Genomic DNA, 27,406 nt, shown 5'->3' on the forward strand with positions numbered 1-27,406 from the left:
TATTATATAACCGCCTGCTCCACGTAGTTGGCGGGCAGCATGCCGGTCTTGCCGGTGCGCTCCACGCGCCCGGTCATCCAGCCAGAGTCAATTGATTCCACCTCAAAGATGACATCGCCCTCACGAAAGCTAACCTCGTCCACGTCCTGCGCCTCATAGTCGTAAATGGCGCGATAGACGCGCTGCAACAAGGAGGAAAACGATTTAATATACTCCATGTGAGGAACTGGGGTTAGCTATGTACTTACCAGGTTGCTCTGGCGCGACTGTTTCTCCTGCAGTGAAGCCGGCGGTTGGCGCGCCTGTTGCTCCTGCTGCTGCATCATTTGGACCTGCTGATAGTATTGCTGCTGCTTCTGGGCCTGCGCCTGCTCGGCGCTGCTCAGCGAGCCGTAAATGCCGTTGGCGGGATCTATGTCCGAGATGGAGCCAATGCGCTTCGGATACACGCTGTTACCTGGTCACAGAGCAAAGCATTTGTTAGGTTTAGGGCGCAATACACACTACTAAATTTAATGCACACGGTGGGGAGGACAAGCACAAGATGACATGCTGACATGTTGATGCACATCGAGCTGAGCTGAGCTGAGCGCTACCGAACTACCAGCTAGCCTGTAAGCCCTTCTCTTCTGCTACTTACCCACGCCTGCGGCTGCGCCGCGCTGATCCGAGCTGTACACCAGCGTTGTGCTGGAGCGTCCGGTGCTGGGCATCGGCCTGGGTCCATCAGTCAGCGGATCGTAGTCGGCGATTTTGCCAATGTTGTTGCTGCTGTTCTGCTGCGTTGTGGCGCTCACCACGACGGGCAAATGCCCATTGCTGGCCTGCAGCTTGGCGCCCAAAGCGTTCTCCGAGGGCGTAACCGGACTGTAGTTGGGCGCCACATACAGTTGTTGCACATTTGTGTTGCTCTGATGTTGCTGCTGCTGTTGCTGTTTTTGTTGCTGCTGCAGCTGTTGCTGTAACTGCAGCTGATGCTTGCTGTTGTTGCTGTGCAGGCTCGCCTGCGAGCGTGTCTGTTGCTGCTGCTGTTGTTGCTGCTGCTGCTGCTGCTGTTGTGTATAGCTGAGGCTGGCCGGATGCGGATGTGCCAGTCCGCCATTATTGTTGTTGTTGTTGTTGTTGCTGCTATTGCTGTGAATGCTGCCGTTGCTTGCATTGTTGTTCAACAGGCTGCTGTGCGAATGTTGCTGCTGCAGCTGATGCTGACTGGCCTGCTGCTGCTGTTGCAGCTGCTGCTGTGAGTGATGTTGCTGCAACTGCTGCTGCAGTTGCTGCTGATGCAGTGCTGTTGCCGAGTTCTGACTATGATCAAACTGATCCGCAGCATTGCCACTGGGATGATGCGAATTATGCAAAATAGCTGAGCGCAGCTGATTGTAGCTATTAACCGCCTGCGGCTGCTGTTGCGACTGCTGCGATTGCTGCGGTGTGGCTTGCTGCTGTGGTGGCGGCTGCTGCTGCTGTTGCTGTTGTTGTTGTGCTTGCGATGTTGCTGTGGGATACAGATGTGAGGCTTGTTTAATGGCATGTTGCTGCTGTTGCTGCAGCAACTGTTGCTGGCGCAACGCCTGCGGCTGTTGGTAGTGTGCGTATGGATCGTGCAGCGGCTGCTGCTGCTGCTGCTGTTGCTGCTGCAACAGCTGCTGCTGTTGCTGCTGGTTCAGCTGCTGATGTTGGTGTTGATATGTGGGCGTTATGGCCGCCGTGTTGTATTGCTGGTGTTGTATTGGTGGCGGTGGCAGCGTTTGTTGTTGCACATAGTGTTGGTGTTGATGTTGTTGCTGTTGTTGATGTTGTTGCTGTTGTTGATGTTGTTGGTACTGTTGATGTTGCTGGTGGTGCTGCTGCTGCAGTGTTGCTGGCGGTATGGGCGAGGCTGTGGGTGCATATTGCGAGAATTGTTCAGCTGCCAATTGCTCAGAGAAATATTCCGATTCGTCTGCGCAAAGCGATTTGTTCAATGCCCCAGTTAGTGTTAGGTTGTGTTTGTTTGTGTGTGTGTGTGTGTGTTGGCGTTGTACAAGTGTTGTGTAACGTTAGGTTAACGGTAGTTCAGAAAGCACACACACAAATTATGAGCGCAGTTGTCGTTGTTGTTGTTGTAATTGATGAATGAGCAACAAATGATAAACAAATCCATAAGCAAAAACGATACGAAAAAAAAAATAGAGGGAATTATAATCAATATTAGTTACACAGTGTGGAAAGAAGAGGTGGGCATATAAGAGGCGACATATGGCGCTGCACAGTGTTGCACAGTTGATTTGTTTTAGTAATGAAAAGTGAATGAGGCGCAACAGTGTTGCATAGTTGCATGCGTATTGTCAAAAGAAGTGTGAATCAGTGTTGGGTAATTGAGTTGCATGATCAATGTTTTGTGTGTGTAAATAATGTAATTTAGCAAGTTTTCGACACTTTTCAAGCCAAACAAATAAGCCTGGCAGCACTGTGCGCACATTATGCGCTCTAATGAGCACAATAAATGATGATTTAATCAGTTTAGTCACATTTAATGCATGTGAATTGACGACAATTCCATTGATAAACGCGATTCAAACAAATTAATTAGCCAAACAAAAAGCAACATTAACTCAACTTAAGCTAATTGTAGCCAAAAGCTTTAAATTGCCAGCAATTGCCGTGAATAATGAGACAGATATATATACAGAGAGGAAGGTAGAGAGAGAGAGAGAGCGAGATGGAGACGGAAAAGCGCTGGAAAATTGGCTACTCACTGCTGCTGTCGGAGACCTCCGCAGAGCCGCGCTGCTTCTCCATGGCGGCCTTCTTCTCCAGATCGCCATGATATGCCACATTCGATATGTGCTTCGTGTTTTGCTTGATTCGCAGCGTTTCCGGGTCGTCTGCCACCTGTCGAGGAATCAGTGTTAATTATTATAATGTTGATGATGAAAATACCGCACACACACACACACACACAATCTGTGTCGGTTAACTGACCTGTGTAAATTTGCCTTTGGCCTTCTCAAAGTCTGCGTGGTATTTCACATTCGATTGGATTTTCGTATTTTCCGCGATGCGCTTCAGCTCGGGCGTATCAGCAATTGCCGTTGCCTTGGCCTTGGGTATGTGCCTGCAACAGAGAGAGAGAGAGAGAGAGAGAGAGAGAGAGAGAGAGAGACAGTTAGAGAGTGAGAGAAGGAATGCAATGAAACACTGGCTGAGATGTTGGCATAAAGTTCAAATTGCCGCCGGTCAACTTTATTATTTCTTTCATTTTGGAAAGACTGCTGTTGAAAATGTTCACTGCTGCATTGCGGAAATAGCTACAAAAATCTGTTGCTGCTGTTGCTGCTGCTGCAGTTGATGTGGCGGGTGCTCCGCCCACCCTGTTGCCGGCGGGGTCAGAGCGCATATCATTTGGCAGCACTTGAACGCATGTTGCAACGCGCTCGTGTGCAGAACCTCTGACCTGCCCCCAACCCACTCATGCCAGTTGTTTTATCAATTAAAACAGCATTTGTGGCATTTTGATGCGGGATCGCATTTCTTTTTGATTTGACTCCCCCAACCCCAGCCCGAGCCCTGGGGCAGCTAACGGTTAATGCATGTTGCAGCGAGTGATGCGAATGATGCGGTTTAAAGCGCAGCTAAATGCAATTTTCGACCACAGCCAAAGAAAAGTTTTGCGGCATCAACTTAATTTCTGCAGCATTTATTTTCGCTTCAAGTGTTTGGCAGCTCAAAAAAAAAGGGGCAGGCATTAGCATAAGATGAACGATCTTTGGAAAGTGTCTGGAATATCAGATGCATATGTATTAAGAGAAAACCATTTATGAATCAGTCCGTAATTGTATGTGTGGACCTTACTTAAAAGCACGAGAATCGCATATAAAGGCGTTATTAAAACCGACAAAGATAAATTTAGGTGGGCCCTACCTGAATTCTTGAGAATCGCATATAAAGGCGCCAGTTCAAAATACATAGATAGCGCGATTCAAAGATGGACTTCAAGTTGGTTGTTTATCTAAACTAAAAGCGTAATTGTTGTGTAATTGGAATTTGATCAAATTGCAGATTTAAAGGAAATAGAACCCATGTTATCAAAAACTGTGTGTATTTGTGCGCAAAAGCTGATAGGAGAAATATGTTGAACAATACCGAGAAAATGCAATATGCGATATGATTAATGCTACCCAACGGACTAATACATCAATTTAATTATGGCGAAAAAAAAAGGGAATAAAATAAGCGGAAACCAAAGCCAAACAAACAACATTGTAAACTGTGGACACGAGCGCAATATGTAATCATAAAGTACACACATACATGGAGTATATATCGTGTGTGTTTGTTTGTTTGTTGATTTTAACCTATCAGTTGGCTAATCGATCGATTGATTGCAACTCGCAACTGATAACCACAGCAACAGCAGCAGCAACAGCAACAGCAACAACAGCAACTGGCAAAAGGTTGATAAACCCATTGCCGCCCTGGCGCTTCTTTAGCTTAACAAACACACCCCAAACCCCACCCCTCTGTTTTTAGCACTACGCCCCCCTCTCTCTCACTCTCCCTCTCTTGGCCCTATTCATATTGCAATTGTAATTGCGCGCAACTAAATTGGCTTATAGAATATTTATGGATACATCGTGTACGTATCGAACGCAGCTGTCGCCAAGCGCTGCCTTTGACATTAAAAGTGGGCGTGGCTGGGAGAGAGGGGGCTGAACGCTGACAATTATTTAGTTTAATAAATATTTGTGCAAATTTCATTGCAGCTGCTAATTTAGTTTGGTTACAACGAGCTGGCGATGTGCACCCTCAATTCCAATTCCAATTTGTGGTCAGCTGCGGGTGGGGGGCGAACAGGTGGGGGCGTGTGTGTATGTGTGTGTGTGGCGCAAGGCCGTTTAATGACCAATGACCGGTCGCTCATGCATGTAGGTCTGCAGCGCCAGTTGTTGCTGTTGCAACGAGCTTTGCTTTAAGGCTGCAACAAAGGCTGAGTGCAGCTGCAACAGCAACTGCTGCTGTTGTTGTTATTGTTGTTGTTGTTGGTGGCACACATTGTGGCTGCTGCTGCTGCTGCTGTTGGCTGGCAATGATGACATAACAATGCTTAAGCGCCAGCGGCGGCATTGGCCAGAGCAACAGCAGCAGCGGATGTCTCGGCACGTTCCCAATAGATCAACAGCAGCAACACGCACGACAGCAACAGCAACAGTAACAGCAACAGCAACAACAACAGCAGCTGCTGTGCGTGACATGCAACTATTGTTGTTCTTGTTTACGCTACTTTACTTTTTACTATCAAAGAATTTTAATTTATCTGTAAACAATATACACACACAGCACACAACAAACTGCTGCAACGCAAACAGTTTTGTTGCCATTGTCTTTTAATATCCTATAAACATTGTTTGTATATAAGACATGATATATTTTATATGCTCTGTAGTTCGCTTGAAATTTAATTTCAATAAGTATTAACATATCAACTAGCTAAGCATTTAAGAAGTACTATAAATATACTTTTCCCGATGTAGCTAACATGTTTATGTTTACATAACGCTGTTTAAAAATATTATGCAAATGTTATCTATGAAATATTTTGTGCAAGCTTTGATCTATACTAAAACTATTATGCGCTGTTAAAGCTGACGTTTTACTAACATTTTTACATTATGTTAAGCAAATTAGCACAGTTATTATTGTTTTAATATTTATATGATAAGTTGTCGTATTCTTTATAGATAACTTGTAGATTTTTAATGCACATCTATTTTTTGGTAACAGGCTCATACTATGTTAAGCAAATGTTAGCTAAATTAACATGAATAGCATGTAAGTTTTATATTTTTTCATCTGAGCCGCAGAGCATCTATTAGTCGTTCAATCTGTCACTGAGCAGTCGCATGTCATGTTGTAGACTGTTCATAACCTAACGTAAATTGCTGTTGATAGCAACCGGGCAATGTGTCTGTCCCTCTGAAACTAGACCACGACGAGCTGACCAACAGACGAACGAACGAACGAAACAAATAACCCCAACACATGGAACATGAAAGGGGAGATGGGGCGAGTGAGGGAGGGAGGCACATTCATTGATGTCAACATTTTTGCATGTGATTTGTTGTGGATTGCTGTGGCATTTTTCCCTGTGACAAGCCCTTTGTTGGTTAACATTTTGCGCAATGGATCAATGGCGGGCGGGCGGGCGATGGGACGAACTGACGAGTGACAGCAGCGGATTGATAAGGCAGAGCCTCAACAAAGGACATGAGGAAATTAAGAGGAGCTGCCAGGGAAGAGCAGAATATAAAACCTAAAGAACAAATTACGCATAAAAAAACGTTAAATTGTTTAATTAACAGATAATTAAAATAGCAGAGAAAGGAATCAAGTTCCGATTGTTAGAGAACATTCAAAATGGAATGCGCAAATTGAGAAGCGAAATAATAATGTATTTCAGCGAGATCCTTGCCGTTTATGCATAATTGCCAGGTCAGAGCGTTAAAATGAATTGAAATGCGATTAAACGCACATAATCATCATCATTATAATCGAGTGCGGTGTCGAGTGCTGCAGCAAGTCAATTATGTGGGTCTGAAAAATTCGAAAAGCCAAAATGAAATTGTGGAGCTCGAATGCATTATCGGATTTGGGTGGCATCGGGCGGCTGCGTCGCCTGGTCCAGTGCCTGCTGAGATTTTAAATCCCCTCCCAAGAGCTTGGCTTATTGAGAACCACAAGAACTGGGTAACTCTTGGCGTGGAGCGTGAGCCAGGTTCGGTGGCACGGGTTGACACACCCAGCTCATTTGGAAACGGGGCGTGTATAGGTTCTGTATTGTTCGTATTTTGTTGTTTAGCATAAAAAGAGGCACAGCCAAGCTTATTATTTTTTTGGGTAATTGAAAAGGTTTTTACCATTGTTGCCGGCTTAAGTAATCAAACAGCGACTAATGGGGCACACACATAAATATATATATATATATATATATATATACGGAAACCTACATGGGGCTGATTTTTATTTCAAATGAAAGTGAGCCAAATATATGTGGAAGAAAAAAAGCAGGCGAAATTGATGTGCCAAACGAAATGAGAAGAACTTTCGAATAGAAAAAGCCGTAACATATGGCCAATTGCTGAGGAATGTGGAGCACAACACACTAACACACACACACACTCGCACACACACACACACACACACATTGTAGAGAGATTTGAGATTTTGGTTACGGAGGGCAGGGCCATGGTTCACTGGCTTTTTATGTTAATAAATAAATGTGCCGATGCGAATATAATACACGAAAAGGTTGCCTGTTCGTTGTGGGCTGCCGCCAGTGCAGATGTTTACAGTCTTCTCTCATTTCTATTTTCCAGATGAAAAATGGATTAAATCCAAACAAAAAAAAAAACTGCCAAAGCATATCACATGCAACATATAAATAAAATAAATGTGAAAAGAGCGCAAACAGGCCGACAAACATTCAACTCGTTTTCTAGTTCAATTCCAACTAAATGCAGGAACTTGGAACCTGGCAATGTAATGGATACATGAGCTGAATGAGCTGTGTGTGTTTTGTTATCCTGTGTGCCTGCCGCCTCCTGTCCAAGTTTACTTGAAGACACAATTGGGTTAGAGCCCATAAAGGAGCGAAAGTTGCAGGACAGCAGCAGCTGCAGCTTGAAGGAAACTTGTGGACTTTCAGGAAGTACACTTCGCATTTCCCAATTAGCTTTCGATTCGAGGGTACACAATTGCTTCCATTATACCTAAGAAATACAAATCGCTGCTGCTCATGAATTATTATCTTTTACACTCGACTATTTGAACAATTGCACTTAAATGCAAGTATTTTTAAGGTGCTTTGTTTTTGTAGCGTAGTGTAGCATTTGATAAGCTGTTTCTGATTTCAACTTATATTTTATACAATCAATTTATATAAATTATAGACTACATAACTTTTTGAAAATCCGCTGCTCTTTAATATGTTCCCTTTATATTAGCTTAAGCATTGCATTTTATGTTCTTTCCCTTCTAACCCTTGACTCGACTTATCCAATTAAAATCAGAGTTCCGAGTGACGCTCCACATGTGGCAACTTCTATAATTGCATGTCTCCGGCGCTTTAAATCTCTTTAGTGTATGCTACATAATTTATTACAATCGTTATTCCACGGAGGGCACAACTTTTGCTGACCCCAAAGTGCCTGAGAAACTGAGCACAGTCCGAAGAAAAGTGCTGGAACAAACTTCTCAAGCAATTATAAAATCCAAATAGGAGTGAATCGAAAATGACTTTGGCGTACGTGCTGCCACGCCCATACAAAAAATGGGGGCGAAAGGTGCAAATGGCAGCGGCTCGGGCGTTGACTGCAGTGAAAGTGCGCTGCTAAATCGGAAGCCCGGCCACGCCCCTAATGCTGCAGCCTTGTGCAGACACATGACATCATCGGCCGCTGGCGGGGATCGGGGGCTAGGTGCTAGGTCCTGGTTGCTGGTTGCCGGCCACTGCGTCAGAGTGAAGCTAACGGACGCATAACTCAATCCGCATGGAATTTTTATTCCCGCAGCGGTGGCATCCACAATAAATCTGCATTAGAGACGTGGCCCATTGCAGCTCGCATCCCGCTTGGCTCAAGGCCAACAGAAACAAACGGACGGACAGACGGACGGGCGCACGCACTGCAGTGCCAGTTGTGGGGCAATCTCTGGATAACCAGCAGCAACGAACGAGGCAGGCAACAAGCCGGGCACAATATGACAACACACAGAAACATTTGCTCCATTGAGCTGCGTGCCACACACACACACACACAAACACTCGCACACAAACACTCGCACACATTTAAGAACAATAACATTGGGGCGTGGCAGTGGCAGTGACTGCCGCCCCCCCTTCACACACTTGCCAACACACATACACACACAGAGAGATAACTGCAAGAACTACATAAGTAGCCCATCAGAAGATACCCTGTAAGCAGCATCGGGATTGGAACTTCTTTCGAAGGAAAATGTCTTTCTACATAACTAAGGTATTTATAGACGGATCATTTTATGAACTGCGAAATGCGAAGGTTACTCTGTGTACTATAATAGGGATCTATATATATATTTGACAAAGTCGGAGCTGGCTTCTTTTCTACCTGTCACATACATTTGCTTCAAAACATGATACCCCATTTCAGCCAAGCTCGACAGGTACAGGGTATACAATTCGCGTTTCAAATGGGGTTAAAGTTGCTGCAATGCTGCAGGGCAATTGCAACTGAATGTTTGTATGGTATGTTTGTGTTTGTGAGAATCTTACTAAAGTGTCGCCGCATTTCCGCACCTTTTTAACAGCTGCAATTCAGCAATTCGTGCGGCAACAGCACGTGGCAAGTGTCGCCCCAAAGAGTCGCTGTCCAGCCACGTGGACAGCTGTTGCTGAGATTTCCATGGAACTGGACTGAAATACACTGGAACTGGCCGGCTGGCTGGCTGCTTATCTGTTCCGGGACAGGGTAGCGATAAGATAAACGACGCTAATGACGACTGCACGTCAAGGTGAGTTTAGCACCTGCCTGCTAACACCCCCCCTTACCAGCCACTCACCCGCTCAGCTGGCACTTAAACTTGACAGATTCGCAATAAAAATGGTTTGATTGCCACGGTTAGGGTATTAGAATGAACGAATGACTGAATACTTACGCCTCGCAGTATGGCATCTTGTTGTAGCCCTTGTAGGTTTTCATATTGAGCGCCATTCCGCATTCTGTGCATTTGAAACACGTTTTGTGCCATGTCTAAAAAGGGAAAAGAGCAAAGCAAAGTACAAGAATTAGTGAAAATTGTTAGCAAATTGTTCGCCCAGTCAAATGGGATAATAAGAAATTGTTGTACAAATACCCTGCATAAGCTGAACGTATGCCGAGTGGGTATAATCGAGTTGAGGAACGGGCATCAAATGGAAGCAGCATCAAATTATTTGCAACTCGCTAAGGAAATCGGTTATGTCCGAGACTTAAACTAAGTTCGGATTGCCTCAAATTCAGTATTTTATCTAAGATTAATTTACTGCAAATTGGCCTTTAATACAAATAAGTAAATAAGCTTTCAATTGTTTTTGAGAACTTAATTAATGTCAAAATAGTTTTGATTGAAGCTCAGTCTGTCAGTCTTAGTATGGGGTCTAGGTCTTAGTTCTTTTCATTTGCCATAGTTTCATAGCCCGAATTGTTATTGTTCTTTGCCTTGTTAAATTGGCGCAATGCAACTAAAACTGAAACTAAAACTAAAAACCAAGATGAGCATAAAAAACTTGAAAAGATTTTTGGCTTTACGAGCATATTCTAGTAGCCTCTAATTGGTCTCGGTCTCGGTCTTGGTCTTGGTCTTGGTCTTCGTCTGCGGTAGCTGGGTGGGCGTAGCTGCTTGTGTGACCAGGGGTCGGGGTCCGGGTCGGGGCAGGCCAATTTGGTAGATAAGTACTTGAAAGTTCTGAGGAGGAGCAAAAGTTCTTTAAAAACTTGTTCGCATTTAAAAAATGTCAATCTGGCAACTATTTACTAAACAATACCCTGTAATGTTGGGCATAAAACAAGCAAGAGTTTAAGACAAGAATCGATTGAGAAAAGATTTAAAGCCTCGACTACTATCATGGCCTTGATATATCTGAATACTATCCCCTATACCCTGTAATATAGCTGTTTGCAGAGCACCTTTTGCCAATTCTTTAAACTAGAATCTAGACTTTTTTGTAGCTGCTTGCTCCAAGTTAATAGGCCAACTTTTTGCACAGGCTGCAGCTGCCTTGGCTGGCTATCATATCAGTTGGTTTTATTGATAAGCTTTAGTTGCGGCAACCTCTTCTTGTGTGGACTGCAAATTCTCAGCAGACGAGCTAGGAGCTGGCTGAGCCGAGGCGGAAAGCGGGCAATTGTCAAGGCAAAGAGGCAACTCGGATTCAGACAGACGACGGCAGCATGAGTTTTATTCCTGCATCAAGTCAGGGTCTAGCCACAGGGTCTCCACTTGGTCTCTTGAGTTGGAGGTCAACAAACGATTAACTTGTCTGTGGATTAGCAAGCAGCGCAGCGCAAAAAATGCGAGAAAAATGCGTTAATTGGTTTCACACACAGCGGAGACGGCAACCACAATAGTGTAGACGCAAACCAGACGTAAAGTGATTGCGATTTTATCACTAGAGAGAGGAAGAGAGCGAGAGAGAGGGGGAGAAAACCCGTTTGGCCAAAAACACTCTCCATGCCAAACCCACTGGACAGCTGAAGGCAACCACATTCCGATTCCACTGAAATTGGAAGCGGTGCGGAATGCCGTAAGCCACAAGGGTCCGGAAAACTAGCAAAGTTTTCATAAATCAACGGATTTAACTTGATGATGTTGTCTTGATGACTCGAAAGTTTTTAACTGAGTTGAAAAAAGTTAAGACAGAGTGTCAAGATTGGGATTTGGGATTTTCTATACCCTAACAGAATATACTTTTATTTTATTACTCAAATGGGTAACATTTTTGTCAGTTACAAATTATAAGATTCAATTTGTTTTTGAATTGCTTCAGCCTTTAGTTAAGATATAAAAATTGCTTGGAATTCGAAACTGAAACCTTAACTTCGTTACCCATGCTATTTATAAATTTATTTTGATAGTTTGTTTATCTATCCGATCCGATTCCTTCAATAATAATAAACATATGTGTTTATAGTACATCCGACTCTGACACCCGTGTGGTTGGCGGGCAACAGAATACCTCCACAGCATGTCATCGCTTGTCGTAGAAGGCGACTAAAAGAGACACTTTTCTGGGTGCCGCCCAAAATCTGAGTCTGTACTTTAAAAAGGGATACCAATTGAGGAATGTATCTCTATCTTCTCTCTGCACATCTATAATACACTCTTAAGTAGATAGATATATTCTTAGACTCTTCAAACTTAGCAATCTGAGCAATCCAAATTCTCATTCTTTATCCCACAGCTACTTAAGATTTCGATTAAGTTAGGGTATTCAGCCTTCACCAATTCTTTTGTCCCAATTTCTTGTTACATATTTTGTTGAATGCTGCGCGTGAGGAGCACGCGTAACCAGTAGGAGATCTCATGAGAGAGTTTAGAGAGAGAAATAGATAGAGAAAGGAAGGAGAGAGAGCATGCGACAGTATCTCTTATAAGTCGAGCGTTTCTTCCATTGGCATCTATGTAAGCTGCACTTTGATGAGATTTTGATGACCAACACAAAAATTCAATTTCACTTTCACAACAAAATACGTGAATGTGTGTGTGCGTGCGTGTGCGTGTGTGTGTGTGCATGAGGTAATCGTTTGTTAAGCGTTGTGCATTTTATTTTCTATGCTCGCTTTAACCCACTTTTCATTTGCCGCTCGCTGTTCGTCTTGGTTTTCAATTTGCGGCTCAATTTCCAAAAATACAAAAAAACCGAAAGAGAAAAAAAACGTTAAGTGTTTCATGTTGTTTTTCCTGTTGTTAATGTTGTTGTTGTTGTTGTTGTTGGCTGCTTTTTTGTCAAGCATATCGAGAGGTGTTGAATTTGCATTCGAATTTGCACGCTTTCAACATTTTAAACGTCTCCGCAAAGCGACAATAAAAAACTAACAATTGGCATGAGCCGCAGCCGCAACCGAGACAGAGACCCATAAAGCACCCAACTGGGTTGGAATTGGGTTCGGGATTGGGCTTGGGCTTGGGTTGGGGTTTGGGTTTTTCGATTTGGCATGGTTAGCTGCGAACACGAACGCAGCTCGCTGCGCTGCGGATTGGATTACAAGAGTCGAAGCGACCAGCGAAATGACAAATGAGGCCAAACACCACACAAACAACAACAACAGCAACAGCAACAAGAACAACCCAAACAAACGAAACAATGGACAAATAAACACGAACCAACAACTAAAATGGTAACAAAACCAAATCTATTTATATGCCAAAAAAGAGGAGCAACAAGAAGTGTCAAAGGAGGAAGTGCATTGCATGAAAAAGAAATTTGTAGAGTTGGCCAAAATGTTTAAGTGCTGCGTTTTAATATATACATTAATCAATTTCTTCCAAATTCTAAATAATTCTGATTGACAAGATTTAACTAAACTAAACAAATTAAAAAGGTGTATAAATCCCGAACACAAATCCAAATATATAGTTAGAGTAGGTTATTTTAGGCCCAAACTAAGACATAAGTTACCCAATTCGCATTGCTTTGAACTGAATGTAAAACTGACAAAACGTTTCTCTTGAATCTTGACGCCTGTTTCCATATTTTCTTTGGAATCTCTTGGCTGTTTCTTTCGCGCAGCCCTAGAAAGAAAGCACTTTCTAATAGCCAAATTTACACGTACGAAATCGAAATGCGAAATTCTCGAAAGGCGGCAATTGACAGCTGGCATGTTGCATGTGGCATGTGGTACATGTTTATCATGTGCCGGACTGGACAATGCGCCCATGAAGTAGATGCCAAAAGGAAACATATATCAAATATTAAATGTTGGTTGTTAGCGCAAAACAATTCAAATAACAGACAGGCAGACGCGACTTCAGACTTCTTTTATGGAGCTGGTGGAGGAGGAGGAGGAGGTGGAGGCGGAGCTGGAGCTGGAGATGGAAGTGGAGCACACTTGTGCGACCCACGTGTTTTTTGTCGTATTTTGTAAACGAAACCCACTTCCACTGGCAGCTGCTCAACCTGATGACAATGCTCATGATGAAGCTGATCATGATCATGATGATGATGATGATGAAGAGCTGTGTATAATCCGGGTAGGCGTCGGCGTGTGTGCACACGCTGATACGGCATACGGGAGCAGCTGATGAGGCGGAAGTGAAAGCAACGTAGCCAGAATTCAACTACTTCCGCTGCTTCCTATTGGCACAGTGTATCACACACACACACACACATATACACACACTCTCACACACTCCCAACTTCAATGCTGTTTCCAACTTTGTTTTCTTTTATTTTGGCAGCTTCCGCAACGTCGTGCGGGTTGCCCCAAAGAGCGCCAAATTAAGTTCAAGTTTGCTGCGTCGCGTTTTGGTCAATTTAACATGGCTTCCACAGAGAGTCCCTCCCCACCCGCCCATCGCCCCTCGCCCCTCGCTCCTCGCCACACTACCTGAGCCCACCTCAAAGCGCATTTACGTTTAGGCATTTATTTTGCACGCTCTGTTTCATTTACGGTTTGTAGTCAGTGTACAGTGGCTCCAAGAATTCTGTCATCAGCTATGCTGCACGGCATGTGAAGATGCTATGTGGCAACATCTTGAAGAGCGGACATATGAATCTTAATGTGCTCTTCAAAATATCTCAAAATATATGCGATTCTGAGAAATTGGAAACTCTTAAAAGTGAGAAGAAGAAAGAATTAGCAGCAAGCAGAATCTTAATCTTATATTATAATAATTTTCTTTTAGGTTCAAAATTTTTGTTTCTAAAAGTGTTCCTTTAATTGTGGACTTTTCTTTTCAAAAGGGAATTATTTTGAATTTGAAAGAAGCAGAGTTTTATGCATGTATTACATTAATGTTCTTTTATGTTGAAATTTATTGTTGATATATATTTTCTTTGAATTCGGAACTTACAGAATATGTATGGATAATCTGCTATATATGATAAACTCTAACAAAAGCCTTGCTTTAAATAAGATCTTGCCAAATACTCTACTTTTCTCTATCTATAGCAACAGTAAGGGCATTAACAATTCGAGCTTTATGTCTATCTGTCGCATTTTGGATTTGCATTTTGGGCATGCGGCGGCGCTTCATTGGGGTCAAGGTGGCTGCTGTTACTTCAATTGGAAATGCCATAAATGGCCATAAGAATCATGTGAGACTGTGCGTTGAGTCATATTGTTGTCATAAGATACCTGAACAAAGACAACAACAACAGTTGCCCAAGCTCTACGATTGCCGTTACGCGTCGCCTTTCCGACTGGCCTTTTATGGGTGGTCGCCGGATCGGTGCACGGCCTGGCCATAAGCAGAGCCCCAGTTCGTGTTTATATCTCTATCTCTCTCTTCCTATCTCTCTCTCTCTCTCTCTGTCTGTCTCTATCTGGCTCGCACTCGTAATTGTCATTATCAGCTGCTGGCCGCAAATAGTTTTAATTGTTGCCCCATTGACGTGACTGGACTGTTGATCAGTTGGATCAGTTGATTAGTCGCTCGGCTGATCAGTTGATCAGTGGGAACTGTCCCAAGTTGGTAATGTTATAATTAAATGTCTAAATAATGTGTGTGTTTGCCTCTTCGCTCCCCTTGTCTGTGCATGTTTTCTTATGCAATTCTCACTTGAGAGCGTTTACTTTTTCTTTCAATTGCATTTCGTTACATCGTTACACCCCCACCCCTCTTCATTTTTCACACGACAACAGTTTTTCCTGTTCTCCCATTTATACACACACACACACACACACACACATATATATATCTATTGGGAAAGATCTTTGTATCGCCCTGCGATCGACAAGTTTTCTAATTTGTTTGGAGGCTCGGTTACGTTTTGTTTTCAATTTCGTTTAATTGAGTTTTTATTTAACTGTTCATTTCCAGCTTATGGCTAATTAATATCATTTTTGTTTAGATAGTGATAGAGAGAGGGAGAGAGAGATAGAGTGGGCGGGGGTGTGTGTGGTGAGTTTGTCATATAAATAAATTGACGTTGCCCAACACTCGACTTGATTTGGATTTGGATTTGTATTTGAATTTGCTTTGTTCGAGTAACTGGAACTGCTCTCAGTTGAGTTTTGCAATTATTACACGTACTACAATGTGTATGTGTGTGTGCCTGTGTGTATTTGTATTTGTGTGTGTGTGTGTGTGTGTGTACATTGTATCTGTTGCTTTGTATCTGCACATTCAAAATGTTGTCTACAGTTCCACAGCTGACAGGCCCCGGCATGACGTAATCGGGCTGTCTCAGAAATTAGATACTCAAAAACTCTCGAAAAACACGGCTACCAACAGTAGCCCGGAATCAGGGGGGGGGAGGAGAAAAACAAACGTAGAATATGCGAATATTTGTCGCATTTGTGTGTTTAATGATAAACAGTGAGAGATAGTTTATCTGCAAAATGATATATTGGAATGGCATTGCATTCCAATACACTTACGTGAAATACACTGGAATTTTCTAGCAGCAAGAAGTTAATGAGCCTCTCTTTAAGCATCTAATCTGACAATAAGTGAGGTTAGATTGAGTTGGCGTGAGAACTTGTGGTGGGCTGACAAAGTCATCAACTGGTTCGAGGTGAAGAAGTATGAGAAGTGCAAAGAAGATGATTTAGAATTTCAGTCAGATCCTGCCCAGCTCCAAGGCATTCCTGGTTGCCAAATAACAAGAAAGTTTCCGAATATTCCACATAACAGTGTTATATATTTTAATTCGCAACCTTTTTGAATTTCTTCAAGTATTTACTTTTCTCTCGTCTTGTTTTTCCAATAAGAACTTGTTTGCAATGCGATTTTCTTTTATTCCACGTACTTAATTTCTTTATTTATTACTTTCCAAATGCTGTCCCTTCTTCCCCTCAACCCATTCAAATTTGTTGATCACATTTCATTATTTTCCAACATTTGGTATACAAAACAATTTGCGAAACACTTTGGCAAACACTTTTGGCTCCGCAGACCCCACACATTTAGCCAGAATTTGCATTTGTATCTGGCAGATACACAGATACACACAGACAGCAACAATGCAAGCATCTAACGCTTTCTGCCTGATCCCAAACAACAAAACAACAATCGATTGGCATCGTCTGCGACTCTTGTGCTTCAACTTATGAATTCAATTTAAACGCATATTTGCACGTTCGCATCCGATAGATACGCGAGTTTTGCTGTATGTACAGCAGAGATACATGCCGCATAATTTGTTTATTAATTTACCCCGCTTCCGCCTCTCGCCCCTCTTGATTGCCAGCGCAAAAAAAAAGCGGCCACCAACTGAGGCGCTGATGGAGCAGCTGCCTGCGCTCGGCGTTCTTTGCTTTTGTATCTCTCTTTTTCTTAATAATATTATTTTTTTTGCGTCAACAATAAAAAGGCATTACATCAACCTCAACACACACACACACACACACACACACATAAAGCGAGTGACTCACTCGGAAGCAATGCCAAGCGCTGGAGGCGACATTCTCGCTGAGCTAAGCCAACTGCTGGCTGCAGCAATACGACCCTGGAGCTGGAGCTGGAACTGGGCGCCGATTCGAGTCGAGTCGAGGAGAGCTGCGAGTCGAACGCTGCAGCTAATTCTTGTATACCCTGGCCGAGGGTATCATAGCTATGTCTATTTGTGGGCGATGTTAGGCGAAGACAAGACAATATATATTCATTATTGATCAGTACTTTTCTAGATATCCGAACTAAACTCAGATTCTATTCCATTATGCAGGGGCAATTACTTAATCGTAAGGGAAATCGAATATTTTGTTTACGAATACTTCTCAGTCTAAATGTGCGCAAGGGTATTCAAACGTCGACTTGTCTTGGGTAACTGCTCGTGTGTGTGTTTTTTTTATAGCAAATGCCTTTTATCTAGTCGCTGTGCGAGTGTTTCATTAACTTTTCTCGCTTTTTGTGGCTTCGCATGGTCTGCATACGCATCGGGAACGGGTCGGATCGGGTCGAATAGTAAATCATCGTTGGAGTATCTGCCGTATGGGAGAAGTATTTTTTTTTTCCTTTTCTATTTTTTTACTCGGCTGAATAGCACTCATAACGGTATCGCCAGTTAAAAGATACATAACAGCATTTAAAGACGGGTTAGTTCCCCAACTCAGACCAACTTGTCAGCTTCAGCCTCAGCCTCAGCCTCGACAGAATCAGCATTATCATCATCACAATCATCATCATTATCATCATCTGGTGGAATTGGTGTCGATGTTGTTGTTGTTGTTGTTGTTGTTGTTGTTGTTGTATGTAAATGGTCAAACGTTTCTCTCGGTGCTCTCAAGATTGGAGTGCCAGACAATGAAAATAACTTCCTACTGTTCGTTCGGTCGGTCTCCCGCTGCTGTTCAATTCTTTTAAGTCCATTGGCCCACATTGAATGGCCCCATAGAATTTGTTGGACATCCTAGCAAAACAAAGCCATATCCACATTTGTGCATTTTTGGCTGCTTTTTTGTTTTGTCTCGTTCCAGCTGCTTCGACTGTTTGTTTTTGTGTGCATTGTGCTAGAGTTCTCTGACAACAACTGACAATTGGGCAGCGCTTTCTTGTTGAATGTTTAAGAATTGGTGCACAAGTGCATTTTGAAATGCACTTCAAGAACAGGGTGGCATTTGAAGGATTTATTTCTAAATTGAAAGCATAAATTTAACATTTCAAATTCAACCTAACCCAACTACTTAACTATCGCATCGTTTAACCTATCGATACTTTTTCGTTAAGTTCACATGCTCCTTTCTATTTGCATGCGTAAGCTCTCTGTGCTTGCGATCATATTTCTCTTAACTTAGTTTCGCCGTTTAGCCGTATGCACACGCTAATCTCTCTCTCTCTCTCTCTCTCTCTCTCTCTCACTTCCAGCGCTCTATTCAATTTCTAAATTGGCAAATTATGTGTGTGGGTCTCTCTCTTTTTCGCACAGCTCTTCAATTTGTCGCTATGCAACTCTGTGTGCACTCTCTTCTTCTGCTCACTCCGACTTCAGTCAATTAGCAAAGTCAATAGCATGCCGTTATATCCATGCACCCCTTGCTTTGCGCTGACGTTTTTCCACCCATTTGTTTGCTTAATTTTTAACAACTCAAAAGCTCACACCGCACACACACATGCATATGCACATGCACATGAAGAGCGCAGCTTGTCACTTGCGAAGTTTTATTTGAATTTACGTTTTCCGAAACTCTCTGTTCCATATGCAAATATATGCCAAAGTCCGATTGCAAATATGCACGCAATCAGTTAGCTAAGTTTTGCACCCACCCGCCCCCTTTCTCTATGTGCGTGCGTGTGTGTGTGTGTGTGTGTGTGTGTGTACATCTTGCGGGAGCCTCTTATTGTGTTTTGTATATAATTAGCGCTGCCGCCCGCAACGTAAATTGAATTAGCCTGCCTCAAACGCTTTGGGCCACATTCTGCTAATGGACAAGGTGTAACCAGCCCAGAGGAGGTGGGCCAGCATCTTAGGAGCTTGCAAATTAGCTTAAAGCGTCTGCTGCAGCAGCTCAAAACTTACACATGACGCTTTATTAATATTTGAAGAGAGGGAATGTAAGGAGAGAGAGAGGGGAAGGGGCAGGGGCAGCTTACACAAGCCAAAGAGACACAATGGGAAAACTTTTGGATTTGGAGCAAAATGCGGCTGAAACTAATGTGGAGCAGCTGCTTGCGACTGTCTGTGGAATGTGGTGTGCAGCAGCGAGGGGAAGGGGCAAAGAGTTTGAATAATGTACGAGATTTGCAAAGCTGTGAGACCAAAAAAACAAAAACAAAAAACAAAAACGAAAAAGACAAACCGAATTCGAGACGATTAATTTTTGCTGATGAAGTGACAAATGGCAGTGGGTTAGCAGCGGCGGGGGCGGGGGGACTAAAAATGGGTAGACAAAAACTGGAGCAAAGCAAACAGTAAAAAGCAAAAGCAGCAGCAGCAGCAGCTGAGATCTAAAGCTGAATTTTATGATTGACAGTGGAGTGTGAGTGCAAGTGAGAGAGGAAGAAGGAGGAGTGGGAGAAGGAGGCGAGAAAACCCTCAAGTGATGGACAGCGGCGACGAGAGTCAAGCAACCACTTGAACTGAAGAGCCAAAGAGCTGGAAATTGTTATTGCTAAGCATGCATGTGTACACATATGCATGCATGCATATATAACACATACACATATACATATGCAGAGCTATAAATAGCACTCACACAAATGCACAGACAATACAAAACGAGAGCCCAAACATAGATGCGATGCGATGCGACTGTTGTTGTTGCTGCTGCTGCCGCTGCATGCGGGGATCAATTGGACGATGGATGCGACCAAGTCATGCAAATGCTTCACAAAATAAAAGAGCCGCAACGAGGGGTCGCCAGGGTTGCCACTTTACATGAGCCGCAACGAAGATTGCCACCCCGCTTCGAGTTAATAAAGATCAATTGAATTTAAACAAAGAAAAGAGTGGAGTGATGCGGCGAGAGTGGGGGGAAAGGGGGTGGAGCGAGGTCAAGTAAATGCAATGCCAGCGACGACAGCCGTCTTGCCCCGTCGCCAAAATGGGAGTGGCATAACAAATTACAAGCAAATGTGCATTAACATAAATTCTACAACAAAAGCAATGTAAAAACAAGGCAACAGCAGGGTCGAGGGGGTCGGGGAAGTAAAAACAATTAAAAGACGACGACAACAGAAGAAATGACAGGAAACAAGCGACAGCGAACCGAATGGCAGCAGCCAAGGGGCCAGTGTTGGATAGCGCCGCATAGAAGAATCTGCGTAACTGTAAGACAAAGCCAATGCCGACTCACAGTAGAAACAAGCGCCATGTAGCAGAGTGTAGAACGAAGCGAACTGACCCACATATCAATGGCCGGAAACGGTAAGCTCAGAGCGAGACAGTGGGACAGGTAGCCAAAAATATACATATGTAGCCAGAAACTCAATTCACACAACAGACTCGTTCATCAGTTAGTTTTGGTCATTAGTCAAAATGTTTGTGCTGAAAAATAACAATGGGAAACATTTAATTGAGGGAAAGCCCCCAAAGCCCCGAATGCCCAAGGCGAATAAATAAGAGTCCGTGCCCAAAAGCTTGCCCAGCAGCAATTTAAACTTCAGCTTCCACTTTCGGAGTTGAACAAGAAATTCGTTTTTATTTTTTCTTACATTTTCAATGCAAAAATTGGGCCACAAAACCAAAGCAAATCGAAGCTAAAATGCAACAAGAAAAAAAATTGAAAAGAAAACAGAATTCAGGCATAGAAAACTTGTCTGGCAATACTCTACGTGTGTGTGTGTGTGTTTGTGTGAGTTGGTGTATTTGTGTGTATGTACTTGTATACCTAGCAAATCGCATACTTATTTGGCCCTTAAGATTTCCATTTTAATTGTGGATTTTCAGGATATTCTTTTTGGAGCAGAAGAGGAGCAATACATATATGTATATGCATAACTGTAAATACATCAAATTAGGTGAGACCGTAGTTTAAATATGAAAAAGTATTGAAAAATTCACAAAAAATACTGACACAAGTCAAATGTAAACTAGTATCAAGAAATGGATTCACTTTTGGAAGGTTGGGAATCGGGAACACGCAAACCTCAACTCGTTGCTTTTGTTTTTCATTTCGAAATCTGTTTTTTTGTCAAACGTGAAAATTGGCAGCCGCCAAATAGGTTGCAAAATGTTGCAACCAAGCGGCTAATTACGGCAAATTGGAGCATAAAAGATGAGCTGCAAGTCGGGCTTTAGGCTTTGATTGAGTTACAACGAAAGTGAGTGGGAGCGAAGAGCAGATGAATGAAGTCGAAAGCGGTAGGAGGACAGGGTAAAAGCTGCCACATCAATTGCATAATGCCGCAAAAAGTTCTCACAGCAACAAAACAAAGCACAAAGTGAAATGACAAGCATGCATGTGTGTGTGTGTGTGAGAAAGGAAATGAAGATAAGGAGATGCAAAGCAGCGATAAGTCAAAGACGACGCCGCTGTCGCTGTCGCTGCCTCTGCCGCTGCTTGACCACTTTTATTTTCATGCCTGAATTGTTTATGAAATTGCAGCGCCCTTCTCTGAGGCTATCTGTAGGTACGCATAGAATGCAGAGTGCTTGCGCAGAGGGGCGAGAGGAGGGAGGGGCAAGTTGCAGGGGGCAGCACTCAGAAAATGGTTTGTCATGCAAAAGTGAACTTCGCTTTCAGAGCTAAGAGTCCAGAGTCAAGAGTGGAAAGAGAAAAAAAAAAAACAAAATAAAAACTATTGTCATTGTCAATGTGATTGCTGTTGTTGTTGTTGCTCTCTCTTGACTAGAGATGGGCGCGTGTCGAAATGAACACGAACACGAACAGATATGTAATCTATATGACGTGGCTTTTTGGCTTTATTATATATGCTTATTTACATTTTTCATTTATCAATCTTTTTTTAATTTTATTACGTTAATTTTAGCTTCAATTTTTATATATTATTTCTTAAAATTTCTGTTTCAAGTCGTATCACGCGCCCTTCTCTAATCTGTGCAGCAAAAGCCTCACATTCCGTTTTCTACTGCTTGTAGCAAATTCGAAAGCGGAAACGATTTTCAAGTGGCGCACATTGTGGCAGCATCCAAGTGTGGCAAGAAGCTATATGAGTTGGCCAGAAGACGCTTCTCTCAGCGTCCAAGTTTGTCGCTGTAGTCATTTGTCATGGGCCAAATGCAAAAATTAAAACATTCAGCAAAGCGACAGGCCGAAAAGTGTGCCATGACAGGGTGAAGAGGGGGAGGGTGACAACCGATTCCAGCTGCAGTTACAGTTGCAATTCGGTAAGTGCCAAACGAAGTTGCAGCAAATGGAGGACGCTTTTGGATTTGACGCTGCGCTTCGTTGCGCTGACACTCCCCCCCCCCCTCCCGGCCAACACTAACTGTCGACTCGTGCCACACTGCACGAATTGGCCAAAATGTTAAGCTCCCCTCCCAACCCCCCCTCTCACAGGACTGACAACAAAGAGGTCATTTACTTTCGTTGCGAGCATAAAATAATCGTCTGTCGTGGCAGTCGCCGCAGTCAAGCAAAACAGCAGCAGCAGTGTGTTCGACTAGCCGGATACCCTGTAAACAAGCTTAAGCTGTCTTAGCATACATGCAAATCTATCGAAAGAGTGGCAACTTTAATTCGATGTCAGTCGTAATACATGAAATCGATTCGCTGCTGATCAAGAATATATATACCTTATAGTCTATTTTTGCCTGTCACACACACACACACACACATTTGCATATATTCATATTAGCCCGCTTTTCAAAAAAAGCAGCCAAAACTAAAACTCACACATTCGTGTGTTTGCCAAATAAAAAGTCAGATAAATGAAATTGGCAACGGCAGCAGCAGCTGAGACAGCGACGTCGACTGCGACTGCGACTGCGACTGCAAAGTCGACAACGGCGACAAGTTGAGTGAAGTTTGGTATCAAAAATCGATTAACAAAGCGCCGGCAGCGCTGCTCAACTTTAACGGCATTTAAAAAGCATTTCTTTATTTACAAGACAAACTTTTCAGTTTGCGCGCGTGTATGTGTGTGTGTGTGTGTGTGTGTGTGTGTGTGTGTGCAGAGATAATTGGTATAAAATGCCCGTTTATTGCCTGTCACGAGTATCGATTTCTATATCAGGATATGTCACGTGCAGAGCGGCAACCGCAAAGGAAATGGAACAAAACTTTTCACTAAAAAACGGGTGGAAATATGGAGGGGAGAGGGGGGTATGAGTCGCTCCCTTTGCCAAACTGAATTTAAAGTTGAGAAAAACTAAAGATAAAATACACTTTTTAGGCATCTAACAATTCGATATTCAAAGAAAAAACATGTTCTGATAAGAATTGTAGATCCGAATCTTTGTAAATTGCAATTCTTATTAGCAGCTTCGAATTTCACAATTCTATATATTTCTATATACAATTGATGAGGTAATCGCATGCTTTATGCTCCCATATAATATAAATATGACGAGACAATTGAAACCGAATTGTTTGTGAAATTCGCATTGAAAATATGCGTCATAGGAGGCAAGTTGTAATTTAAGTTTAAGTGAAAAACATTTCCATTGTTTTATAAACAACGGCTATGCGTCAAATTGTTTATTATCTAAGAATTGTTATGAAATACAATTGTTCACATTTTGTCGGGACAGATACGAATTGAAAACAAATGCAACGCGCCCAATGTAGATTTCGGCTTATTTGTCTGGCCCACATGTGCACAAGATACATAAATATCTGCAGCTTGTTTGTCAGTTTTCTCGAGTTTCCTCGTGTCTCAAGTCTTAGAGTTGATATTTACACGTTTCAACATTTCCATTAGGCCTCGTGCATATTTTATAGCCGACTTCATTGCGTAGACTTTAAATAGTTTTCATTACTCCACAGCTAAAATTAGACGCACAGAGAGCCAGAGATGAGAGCGCAAGAGAGCGTGTAGCGCCTCTTGACTATAATTAGACAAACGCTTTAGAGCGGCGAACGTGGGACGTGAAGGGGGTGGGGGCGGGAGGGATGCAAGTGATGTGGAACACGTCGCAGCTGCTGATAGTTGGAGCTGATTACAACAAGGCTTTCGAATGGAATTTGACGAATGATGAAATGACAATTGTCTGTGTCCGCCCGTTATCAGCTGAGTATGTTTCCGCACACATATGCATGTATGTACATATTTACCTATTTTTGGCGTCGAAGACCTTAAAATCTCACCACAAAATATCAACTCTACACAAGAGCTTGAAGGGCGAAAATGTATACAAGGCGAAACGCAAAGAGAACTCAGCTCAGACAGCCGGACGGTCAATAAAAATAAACTGGAATTAAGCATAAACCAATAAGCACAAGAAGAAAGCAACGCAATGACCGCAAAGCTAGTGACTGCGTGCGTGTGTGTGTGTGTGTGTGTGTGTGCGAGAGAGAATGCCAAACTGGAAACGAAATATGTGCTCAAGGTCAGTCAACGGATTGTTTCTTATTTATATATTGCTTGCAGAGAGCAGAGATCAAAAGCTGCGCTGCAAGTTTGCAACGGTTCGTTGGCGTCGCCGTCGTCGTCGTTGCTCATACGCAAAATTTACGCAAATTGGCACAGACAATTGCGAAAGAAGGGAAGAGGCAGGCGGCAGAGAAAGGTAACGGAAGCAGCGGCGACGCAAATTAAAAGCAATTTTCAATTTCCTGAGTTGGCGAAAATTGAAAAATTTGCTGCATACACAAGCAGCCACCCGCGCAATCACACACACATGCACATACACACAAATAGTCAATGGAATGAAATTGATGTGCCGTTATTTGTCTGAAACTAAATTCCAAGAAGCACACACAAATGCTGCTGCGCAGTCGCAGCAAGCTAGCCGAACAACTTTTTGTTTTATTATTCGCACACGTTTGTTGTTCGTAATTATTAAAGCTGCGCTGCTTTGCGCTGCTCTGCGCCCACAACAACAGGCCGCGAATTGCGTAGGATAATAAACAGAAACAACAAACAAGCGACACGGACACGGGCACGAGAGCAAACGATACGCATGATCAATGAGAGCAGTGGCCATGTGGCTAGATAGCCGTCTCGCTCTAACGCGCGCATACAACAAGTGCGAAGCAGCGGCATAAAACAAAGGAGCAAAATTGAAAGAAGAAAAAAAAAAAAAATGCCAATACATAAAATACAACATAAAACAACCAATTTCTTATATTCCCAACAGTTATCCAATAGAAAATTAGTTAATTGTCACTCACCTTATCCAGGCATTTGAGCTCCTCAATGGGATAAACCACCTTTTGGCAACGGGCACAAGTTTTATTCATCTTCTCGCTGTTTCAAGTACACTTTCTGAGTGGGAATCGGGGGGACACACAGATTTTTAGAATTTAGCAACACTTGATACAGTCGATTATTAGTTTCGCATAGCGATCGGCTGGCAAACACAGCTTAAAAAACTATTTGCCAAGAATTGGAATCTATTTGAACTATTGTTGGGTATATGTGTGTGTGGCCAGGATTAACATTTAACACTGCAAAGCTACTGAGATTTGAACAAAAATCTGTGTTACAACTGGATGGCAACTAACTGGTTTGCTTTGTGTCGCTGATTTTCGTATAGATATATATATATATACATAGACACACGCACGCACACACGAACACACAGTTAACACTTTTTCACTAATTGCAAGCGGGTAAACTTTTAAATATTCAACTGTGGCCGTCTCCGTCTTCGACTCCGACTGCAGCTAAGCGACGCGCGCACGACTCCTATTCAGAGAAAGACAACGACAGGTGCTTGTACAGTTGCGCTTTCGAAATGCTGCTAGACGCAATTTGTATTCAACAATTAATGGCAACGATGTTAATGTTTATTAATAAGTGGATTTGTTCAATTCGAAAATTACACGCTGCGCACCCGCATAAAGACGTCCGTACCTCGCCGAAACAACAACAATTATGACGCATAACATGCTGTAAACGTTTTGGGGCTTGGAGTATGTTGCGCTCAAATGGTCATGTTAAGACGCAAGAGAGAGAACAACACAGTCTAACATTATGGTACTAAAATTATCTGTTAATTCGCTGTTAACTCGCTGCAGTTGCTATCGTGCAGTGTTGCGAACGAATGCAGTCATTCGATAACACATATGCCGGCTGGCACAGGGTGCTGCACGCAAAAAGCACCCCACTTTTTGTATCCTTGGAGTTTACTATCGAGATTTTTTTTTTGTAACCACTTCGTGCTCCGTGGGCGTATATACAAATATTCACAAAAAAATCATACAATAATCAATTATATAGTTAAGTGAACGAGAAAAGGCTTGCCAAACGTACCGACTTAAGTCGACTTTGCATAAATAACTAAATCAAACGTTAATCAAGAGCAATATACGCATTTTCTTCAATGTCCTGTGACCTGACTGTGCATAATACTGTGTTCGACTGTCTAGCAATTAATAGAATGTAAAAGGCCACAGTTCATCCAAAAGTTTGCCTCAAATAGTTGTTTATTATACTAAAGTAATATCAATAAGTCGCAAAAGGGTTTGAGCAAAACCCAATTTATTGATTATTCAAGCCTGAATCATGCTGCATATTTAAAGGCGTGCACTGTGTAATTTAAGACGCCAAAAAGTAGTCAAACTACCAAAAGAAACACACAACATTGCCGATTGAAAAATCGATAAGCTTGCCGTGAGCGTGTGCATTTGTAAAGCCGGCGGCTGCTATCGACCACAACAACAACAACAACAAGGAGTAACAGGAGTAACATACGAAGGAGAAGTCAAAGGAGGTGCCAAACGAAGACAAGTGGAAACAAGAATTGAACATTGTCTCGCTCAAATGTCAAAAGTCAGCCATCCAGGACGACAGCGCATGTTGTAGACTCGGACCCACCCTGTCTACAGCATAATTACGTTAACAAAAAAAAAAGAAGCAGTACTATTTACCTTCCCCCTGTTAGAGCTGCCCTCCGCGCAGGCAGCAAGCCGCAGCCATTAGACGTTACACGTATGTAACCAACCCGTTTATTATAGCAACCATGCAAACGCTGCGCAAGAAAACGAGTCCTTGTAAATGTAAGTTCCATTTAAAATTGATTTTATTTAATTAAGCAGCTATCGATAATACACCAAATAACTGGTGGCGCATGACGAGCGTGCTTGATCGTTGTTGGGCCTCTAAGCTGGCAGCTGCTGCGCCGGCGTCGCTGCTCACTGTTAACCAAACAACAACAGTGCCTTGCTCTCTCTCTCTCTCTCCC

The 27,406-nt window shown here is 42.8% G+C and overlaps 1 protein-coding gene across 4 annotated transcripts; it reads right to left on the reverse strand.

Annotated features, from left to right (window-relative positions):
• Window positions 1-2: 2 nt before the first annotated feature.
• On the reverse strand, window positions 3-26,095 carry Lasp (LIM and SH3 domain protein Lasp). Of its 4 annotated transcripts, none has more exons than XM_032435158.2 (7): window positions 25,392-26,095; window positions 9,673-9,767; window positions 2,965-3,097; window positions 2,739-2,874; window positions 641-1,879; window positions 249-457; window positions 3-182 (listed from the first exon to the last, which is right to left on the reverse strand). In XM_032435158.2, the coding sequence occupies exons 1-7, from the start codon at window positions 25,458-25,460 to the stop codon at window positions 3-5; spliced, it is 2,061 nt and encodes a 686-aa protein (XP_032291049.1). In that variant the 5' UTR covers window positions 25,461-26,095. The 4 variants fall into 4 exon arrangements, with proteins under 4 accessions (XP_032291049.1, XP_032291048.1, XP_032291050.1 ...); XM_032435157.2 differs by having other exon boundaries at window positions 641-1,942; XM_032435159.2 differs by having other exon boundaries at window positions 641-1,495; window positions 25,392-26,093.
• Window positions 26,096-27,406: the final 1,311 nt, after the last annotated feature.

Source organism: Drosophila virilis, chromosome 3 (assembly GCF_030788295.1).
Source record: "Drosophila virilis strain 15010-1051.87 chromosome 3, Dvir_AGI_RSII-ME, whole genome shotgun sequence".
In the NCBI taxonomy this organism is placed as follows: domain Eukaryota; kingdom Metazoa; phylum Arthropoda; class Insecta; order Diptera; family Drosophilidae; genus Drosophila; species Drosophila virilis.

What these genes read in the sequence shown, in the direction of transcription:
- Lasp (XM_032435157.2), bottom strand. Translation starts at nt 25,460, where the DNA reads ATGAATAAAACTTGTGCCCGTTGCCAAAAGGTGGTTTATCCCATTGAG. An exon ending in GGAGGTCTCCGACAGCAGCA is followed by an intron (nt 1,943 to 2,738) that starts GTGAGTAGCCAA and finishes CGCTTTGCGCAG; the next exon opens with ACGAATCGGAATATTTCTCT. An exon ending in AGTCGCGCCAGAGCAACCTG is followed by an intron (nt 183 to 248) that starts GTAAGTACATAG and finishes TCCTTGTTGCAG; the next exon opens with CGCGTCTATCGCGCCATTTA.